Source organism: Aristolochia californica, unplaced genomic scaffold (assembly GCF_029961685.1).
Source record: "Aristolochia californica isolate CCGP_79_NKW_82.1479 unplaced genomic scaffold, dmAriCali1.0.hap1 SCAF_1, whole genome shotgun sequence".
Taxonomy (NCBI): Eukaryota; Viridiplantae; Streptophyta; class Magnoliopsida; order Piperales; family Aristolochiaceae; genus Aristolochia; species Aristolochia californica.
This window is the reverse complement of record NW_027181770.1, coordinates 2,194,069-2,202,672: the sequence shown is the minus strand read 5'-3', so window position 1 is coordinate 2,202,672 and position 8,604 is coordinate 2,194,069. Positions and strand designations below refer to the sequence as shown.

General features: G+C 37.2%; 1 protein-coding gene across 2 annotated transcripts; it reads right to left on the bottom strand.

The window, feature by feature from the left end:
- Positions 1-767: 767 nt before the first annotated feature.
- Positions 768-7,261, bottom strand: LOC137937059 (MACPF domain-containing protein NSL1-like). Of its 2 annotated transcripts, none has more exons than XM_068782132.1 (7): positions 6,841-7,261; positions 5,404-5,642; positions 4,159-4,363; positions 3,773-3,859; positions 3,505-3,688; positions 3,143-3,309; positions 768-1,718 (listed from the first exon to the last, which is right to left on the bottom strand). In XM_068782132.1, exons 1-7 carry the CDS (start codon positions 7,087-7,089, stop codon positions 1,032-1,034), a joined length of 1,818 nt encoding a protein of 605 aa, XP_068638233.1. In that variant the 5' UTR covers positions 7,090-7,261; the 3' UTR covers positions 768-1,031. The 2 variants fall into 2 exon arrangements, with proteins under 2 accessions (XP_068638233.1, XP_068638310.1); XM_068782209.1 differs by lacking the exon at positions 6,841-7,261 and adding an exon at positions 6,208-6,284.
- Positions 7,262-8,604: the final 1,343 nt, after the last annotated feature.

Sequence of the window (8,604 nt, the reverse complement as noted above, 5' to 3'; positions counted from 1 at the left end):
TATGCGCTGAAAACTGGGCTTGCCAGAGTGGAAAGAGTGGGTAAATCATTAATGGGAAAAATTCAAATCCAAATTTTTTAAATGGTTGGTATACAAATCGATGCATAAAGATGAAAGCAAAGCGAAGGATAGAGACTGAATGAAAGGAGAGAATCTAGACTGGTGTGGATAACCAATGAAGCAATTCTTTCTTTCTGTCAATTTTGTTATGGATAATTTTTACAGTGCTCGGATTAGCGAACGTCAATGTTGGCTCCACCGTCCACGTACACAACACACACGCGGTAAAGAGTGGAACGAAGGCACAAATTTACTAATTCGGATTTCTGTTGCAACATAAGCATTTGCTTTATTTTGCGGGTCCCCTACTCAACCAAAATTTTGGTATGAGACTGTCCGGTACTGGTTGGGCTGCGTGATTAAATGCGCTATTCCACTTGGGAAAAGCTCTAGGTAAAAAAAGTTGGACCATTTCTAGACTAAATGATCGAATTTCTCGAAGATCTTTCGGATCGTGCGAATCACGAGCTCTCTTGAATGCCTTGTAACAAATCTACGAACGACTTTTCTTTTAAAAGAATGAATACAAGGGGAACCAATTTCTGTTATATTGTGAGAAACGTGGCAAGCCTCGTGTTTTGCTTTATAAATGGAGCTAGCGATCCAGAGGGCTCTACGGCAGCTGTAAATCTGGCTGTAAAACACGTCAATTAGAAATTGGAAGTGAGCATTGGTATGTATTGCACATTAGAACAAACACACGACAATGTTATTATATACAATCAGAAAGGAATCTACACATTTCCTATATTTCTATTGCCTTACCTCATCACGAACCAACCAACGAATATTTCACTCATTACTACTGTCTACACTGCATCCACAGCTGAACCCAGTGACAGGATCCAATGCCCAGGCAGGGCCTCCAGGCCTCAACACCATTTGTCGATTTCATTTGTGTTCAAACACTTCGCCAGAAGCCCTGCACGCAGAAGTGTAAGACTACGAGGCCCTTCTGAATGTTTCACCTCCTAGCAGTCGTCTGCTGGCATTATAGTCAATAAAGAATATTTAACTTTGAAGGAGATCTTGCCACCCTCCACCATGAGCTTAGCCCCAGTGACGACCCAATGCCCTGGCGGTTCCTCGGGGCCTCTCACCCTTTCATTTGTGTCCAGATACTTGCACATCTTTGGTGCTCTGTTTGCTCCAGGTGGACCTCCAGGGAAAACTGCGGAATTCAAAAAGACCTCCGCAGGTTTATTCCGAGGGACCTGGTTTGTGCTAAACCGAGTGCTCACAAATGTTGAAATGGAACCAGATTTTCGGGAGATGTAGGTGGGTCCATCCCATTCGGACCTACGGATCTTTGCAGATGCTACCATAGAGAAACCAAGCCTCAAGAAGAGCACCTTCTTCATGCCAGTATCCTTCACTTCAAGCCAGGCCTTGGTAACAATTGAGGCGGAGTCATCAAAACATGTCCCACAGTGTTGGACAGGAGCAGTGCATACATGGGAGAATAAGCTCCAGTGGACAGGCTCGTAGTAGTCTCGCTCATCCACAGAATTATCCTCCATTCCACAATTATGGTCATCAGAGAGATGGAGGAAATTAGGGATGGAAGAGAGGTGCAGGAGATGGATGGCCAAGTGGTCACTCTTCTTACCTTCCAAGTACAGACGAATTCCAGTAACTGGACGACTCCCTGAGTCAACCTAAAAATGTAGCAAACACAAAAACCATTTGATAAATTCAGGTAAGAATATTTTATACAATTACTCTTACTAACCAATATACAGTATTGATATTTGATAACGAAGAACAGGAGAATTAATCCACTGGCAATTTTAAAAATCACCGGGTAGTAACCCTTTATGATCATACAGATAGGATGCTTCATAGGCGAAGTCTGAAACTGAAATGTTTTAGCCACATATCAAGTAAGAGCAAAGCACTAGATTCAACCATGATGAGCATTCTAATGTTCAGGTATAAAAATCATTCAAGATAATGCCCATTTTCTTTAATGTTTTAGTATGTTTCAAGCTCATCGGTTTGAGAAAAGATGAATGTGGGTCAACTAAATTCATATTTTGTGGTTTATAGAAACCATAATAATTAAATAATAATAATTTTTTTTTTTTTACTCCTTTTTTTGTTATTATTGTTGTTAATTTTATTATTTCTATTTTTATTATCATCACCACCATCATCATCATTATTATCATTATTACTATCAAAATGCACAATAATTATAAGTTTGCCCACAGATGGCAGTAAGGCCTGAAACATTGCTATGAAGGAATCCAAAAATTGGACGCCCTTCCCTATTCACATCATCCATCTCAGTACTCTACATTCAACAACACCAAATAATCTTCCACTTACTCCCATGTCCTCATTGACAATTCCAATTTGCATAGCTACTAAACTTACAACACTACAACGAGAACAACATTGTCCACATCACTCCATTTTGAAGACTTGTTTCTTCTGTTCTGGTTTTCTACTTAGTCTGAACCAAGGTCGATCTTATCACCTCAAGATTTTCATTTTAGTTTTTTTCTCTTTCACTGACAACACCATTGTCCAAGTTACTCCGTTTTGAAGACTTAATTCTTCTGTTCTGGTCTTCAATCTGGTCTGAACCAAGGTCTAATCATCTCAAGATTTTTCAGTTGTTTTTTCTTTTTGTTGACAACACCATTGTCCAAGTTACTCCATTTTGAAGATTTGTTTCTTCTGTTCTAATCTTCAATCTAGTCTAAACCAAGCTCATACCGTCTCAAAGTTTTTTTTTTTTTCAAGTAGCAAATATCATCTCAGACTAATCAAAGTGTGGATTATGTAAGATCAAGACAGACAATCAAGTGAAAGAGCATCAATGTCCAAAAATACCCACTTAAAATCCACAGCATAAGAATTTCTGTGATGGAATACTGGATCATCGATTTAAAATCCAGAATTTGTTCTCAAAGAAAAAAAATTCTAAAGCTTGTGAAAAATGAAAACAATTACCAAGCGACATAAAATCTGCACAATAAATTACAAAGAAACTAGCGAATAACCAACTATGATTAATAACAAATTGGAAAAAGGTTTGTTATGTAAGAAAAAGAAGAAGAAAAAAGAGGTTTACCAGGTTTGTGTTAACATATAGTTTTGGACCCATGAATTTGAACTGGAGTGAAGGCAAACCATGGTTTCTGCGAAGAGGACCAAGTGGCAGATCACCATACACAGGGGCCCATTGTCTTGGTAATTGGAACTCCAAAAATTGGTGAAGCTCCTCTATTGGTGGCTTATCTGAATAACAATATTCAATTAGGTTCCACAGACAGATCAAACACTAGCTCCAAACTAAAGGTAAACCAAACTGCTCATTAATGGATCAGTTCACTGAAGTTAACATCAACACATAAAGCATTGGTCCCTGTCTAGGCAGTAGGTCAGTTTGTCCAAAGAGCACAAGTCCCAATAGATTATGAAAAAAAAACTTACATCTAAGATACAGATTCACAGCATGGGTTAGGAATCCACTTCCTCGAACGCCTTCCAGAAGGGAAACTATAGGCACAAAGGACATAGATATCACATCAGGAGCCTGTGAAATAGTTGACAGCCATTGACTATGAGCTTGACCATTATCGATGCCTCCTCTTCTGACATGGATGGTTACCAAATCCTGTATTCAAGAACTAAAAGTTACAAGGTCAAGTGGTGATAAAAGTTTACAGAAAAGTGCCATGAGGATGACAGAGATGCGTACTTCCTTCTTGTGGTATGTCACAACAGGTCTAATGGAGTTCGCAAATGCTGAATTGTGTTTCCAAGCAATTAATTGCTTCTCATTATACTGAAAATAACAGAATTAATGGAAAATCTTCATTCAAACATTGGAGACCATAATAAGAAGACCTAAAACAATGAGAAGGTGCTAGTAAATGTATCACCAACATTTACAATTTTCTTTATCTCTTATTTAACTTTTATGGAATCATCAAGAACAAAATGGAAGTAGATCGGTCCTCACAGAAGCAACAAATGAAGTTCTTGTAAAACCAAATTTAAATGAGAACATGGATTAAGAGAAGAAATTCATATTTATTTTGCTCCTTCTCCAACATAAACCACTTTGTTTCATTTATGGATTACCTTCAGCCTCTGTATAAATTCATCAGAATCCATTATGAAGCTTCCATTGGCATCTTCACAGAATCTTTCGTCAGCTAACTTCTTTAAGAGTTTCTGAACATCAGTTGCTTGAAGAGATGAGCTTTTTAGCTGCTTAATGTGTACTATATCTTTACCTCCCATCTTTACTCCGACAATGATATGAGTACCATATTTCTCAATAAACCTGAAAACACAAATAAATTAAGAAAAAGAAAAGGAAATAAACTTTAAATTGGAAAACACACCAAATATGTAAATCTTAGTTGACAATATAGATGAATTTATCATACAAAATGTTTTAAATATTTTTAAAACTGGTAAAAGCACTCATAATATCGTTAAACTGATTGACTACTCCTAACATCATAGAGAGATGGATTTTTCAGCAGTGTAGAGGCTGCAACAAGCTGCAAGACAAACTTGCTTGTGAAATTCTAGTAATTAATGAAACTCCAATGTGCAAGCACATTTGGATTTTTTTCAAAGATAAGAAAGAGAACAGATTTCCTCTGCTACGGATTGTGGAATTCTATGGACTGGTGGTAATATTTTAACCAACTCAACTATGGCATGTTAAGTAATACAATACACGTAGTTGGCAAAAAACATCCGTATTTAAGGACATGACTTAAATCTTAACTGATCACGCCAATGCTCAAGTTCAAACAGGAGCAACATGCCCAGTTTGAACAGAATACCTGAATGTAACTTCAGCCTACATCTTTAGTGAAACATTCCTACTAACTTATCATGTAAATTCATGAATAGATAAAACAATACTTGATGAATATTCTTATAAATTCAGCATATCCAGTCTCATATGGAAGACAGATTATTTTGCAATCAGATTATACCTCTTTCCAGAAACAGGTAATTCAGGGTGGAAAGTACTCATAATGGGAAGACCAGCAATGCTCGTACACAACATGGATCGAATACTTGGTACTCGATTTGATGTTTCTAGAGCCAGTTAGAATCCATAACCATTTTAGGAAATCAACAGCTTGACTGATTTAAACTAGATAATAAAATGTAAATCTTGGGCAGCTCCAAAACAATAGAGATATTATGAGGTTCAGATGAATTTTCAAAATGTTCGAACAAAAAGAATATAAAAAGATAAAACAGGACCTATTACCACTAACCCACAGTTAAGAAGTTAAGAGTCAAAAGAGATAATGAGAATGGGAATAGAAAAGGAAATATCAAATAATAAAATCTCACCCAGCCAGGACAGCAGGGTCCCATACACAAGGAACTTCTTGTTTGACTTCCTCTCGCAATTCTATCTTAGATCTTGCCAGCTCAATGTTGTAGAGGTTTATGTACCAACCATCATAAGCAAGACTTTTGGTTGTAGCTGCATCCTTCTGCCAGCAACCAGAGAAAGCAAACATTGCATTAAATAGTCCAGCCGGTATTTTACCAGTCAAAGAAAGTTCCTTGTTTAATTGCTCTGACATCTGCACCAAGCAGTAAAAGGTTCGTAAGTATAGATTGCTGTCTAGCTTTCTGCAGACATTTATTGGAAGTAACATACACATGAAAATTGTTCATCACAACTATGACACCCTTAGTGACAACCCAATTCAGCAGTTCATGAAAACCCAAACATGTAAAAAAATGATCACGGCTCAAAATCAGCAATCAGTAGAAAGAACATTATGAAGCACACAAAGTGCCCCAGTCAGCATCTCCTTACAAAAAGAAATGAGCGGAGTGGTTCTGAACAATGCAATACCCTCAACCTCAAGAAAATTAATACTTTGTTGTCTGATATAACCAACCTGCTATAGATCCATAGTAAATTTGTTTAGCAATCCCAAGCAAGTAGAAAGCAGTAAAAAGATCTTTTCTCAATGAGATAGATCTCAAAATTTTCAGTTTGTGAAGAAAAAGAAGCACTGTCTGCCATTGCATAAATGTTGTAAATGATGAAAATAGTCAAGATATTAAAAAATGAAGAAAGAGGAATCAAGTCGTAAAAAACTTCAGCCCTATCCATGTCTCCAATCATCTCTCCGTTACCGGGAAGAATTAAAGCTGGGTTCAAGGCCATTCCAAAAAGACAAGGTCTTTTCCCACAAACACTCCACATCATATCCAAGGTAACAAGCTTATGACTGGAGATAAACTAAGTCGGCACATATGTCTACTCTAATATAAAGTTAGGTTCACAAGCATCACAAAATTACTAGCCGAAGTTAAAAGGTCTTTTCTCAACTAATAAAAACATGATATTTTAAAACTTTTAGTGGGACTATTACCACTAACAGCACATACTGGATTTACTCACTTGAACAGTCCAAGAATTTAGTTGGGACCACGTGCAAAACTTACGACAGTGGATTACTGCACCAAGTATTGGTGAACTAAGCGCGACTACTGCCTTTCAATTTTTATACTGTATTTGCGTTTTTTTATCCAGAGCTCCAGTACATACATATATCATCCGTTCTATAACTCAGTTTGATCTTAGATTGTATTCTATGCTCGAGATTCCGTAAAAGCATTTAACCTCACGAAACTCAACTCATATGCCTACAGTGGCGTCGAATCCTATAGGGGAACTCGGAGTGGAAAAAATACAAAATAAAGCAACAAATTACCAACTGGCGACAGGAGGGAAACAAAACATCAAGAAAGGAAAATCATCAATACCTGGTGAAAGGAAAGAACATCGGATCTAAATCTCATCCTCTCCCCCTTGTCGCACTTGATCGACTTGGAAACATTGGGCACAACGATACCTCCGGGAAGGACAAGGTCGGGAGCTAGGTTTTCGTCAATCTCTATCAACCGAAATCCCTGCTTGCAGTAAGAGAGACGTATGTCGCTAGCAAGATCGTATCCGCAGCCGATGATTGAAACCGCCTTCTCAGCGGCTGTCTGCAGGCTAGTAGACGCCATTCGTCTGCTGCACTAGCTATCGCTTGTAAGTCTCCTGATCGTGAGTAAGAGCATGGTTGTGGAGTCCATGGAAATGGTCTTCGTGCGGTGGCAAAGCTGCTGCGTCGGCGTCTTCCCATTTGAAAGCTACCTTGCTTGTATCCTCCAGCAAAAGTTGTCAACGGCGGACCGAGTTTTTTAAACTGGATGGGAGAAATCAACTGTCTGGCCACCTGTCGTCGCAATCGACGCAAGAGAACTGGAGTTTCCATCTGGTTGGGCATCGAGTTCGTTGGATAGTGCCGTCAAAAGCACGATGATGTAGAGAGATCTCAGATTTCGCATTTGGGCCGTCGATGAACCAAAAGTTCAAAACCCAAGCTCTAGGATAAAGGATCAATCTCAGCAAACGGCTGGATTAAACGGTACTCCTGTGAGATTGATTTCTAAATCCATGTCGGTCACTGGGATAGGCCGTTGACGGGAAATGGTTAGCGGGAAAGACCTTTGAATGGGTTACTGTCTACGGAAAATTTGAGGGGTTGGAATTCGATGAAATAACATATCCAAGTGGATCCTGGGTTGATTTGACCAATTGCCTTACTCTGTGTTGGAGATAAAACGAAACGAAAGATAAGAGGACGATTAAGAGAAAGAGAAAATAAAATTAGTATTATTTAATTTTTTATGATTAAAATATTATCTTAATTTTGTAAAAAAAATCATGAACGAAGAGATAAGTGATTTTATCTCTTATTTTATTTTCTCTAAGTGATTATCTGTTGCAAAATAATATAAAATAATTGTCGCCCTTTTTTTTTATTCTCTTTTTCTTGTATTTCAAATCGGCCCTTAGTGAATAGTCGGATCGACCAGATAATACATGCAATTCTAACAAGGAAGAAGATTTTCTCCTCCCTTCCCACTCGCTCTCTAGTCTTGGTTGGTTGTCCATAAAATGAGAGAAAAAATGGAAGAAAAATATAGTTTATTTTGTTTTGATATAGATGAAAAATAGAAAATAAAATTAGTACTATTTAAATTTTTTATGATTAAAATATTATCTTAATTTTTTATTTCATTTTTCCTCTAAATTCCATTTTTTGTAAAAAATTCATGAATGAAGAGAGAAAGTGAATTTATCTCCTATTTTCTTTTTTCCAAGTGATTCTCTGCTGTAAGATAATATAAAATAATTTTTTCCTTTTTTTTTATTCTCTTTTTTGTGCATTTCAAATTGGCCCCTCATTGAATAGTCGGATCGACCAGCGAATACATGCAATTCTAACAATGAAGAAAATTTTCTCTGAGAGTGTGATTTTACTTTCACTTATGATTCCCGCCTTGGTACCCTTTCACTTTACTCCATTTTAGTTTGGTCTCTCTTTATATATTTTTATTATGTAAACTAACATAAAAAATTAATTCAATTTCAACTCCACTTTAACTAGTTAATTCACTCTCATTTACTTTCAAATTTCACTAACCCCTCTTATATAGTTGTCTCCGATAGCGAGAAAAATTTAACCCGAATTT

What these genes read in the sequence shown, in the direction of transcription:
- LOC137937059 (XM_068782132.1), bottom strand. Translation starts at nt 7,089, where the DNA reads ATGGCGTCTACTAGCCTGCAGACAGCCGCTGAGAAGGCGGTTTCAATC. An exon ending in ATGTTCTTTCCTTTCACCAG is followed by an intron (nt 5,643 to 6,840) that starts GTATTGATGATT and finishes TGCTTGGTGCAG; the next exon opens with ATGTCAGAGCAATTAAACAA. An exon ending in GACCCTGCTGTCCTGGCTGG is followed by an intron (nt 4,364 to 5,403) that starts GTGAGATTTTAT and finishes TTGTGTTTTCAG; the next exon opens with GTTTATTGAGAAATATGGTA.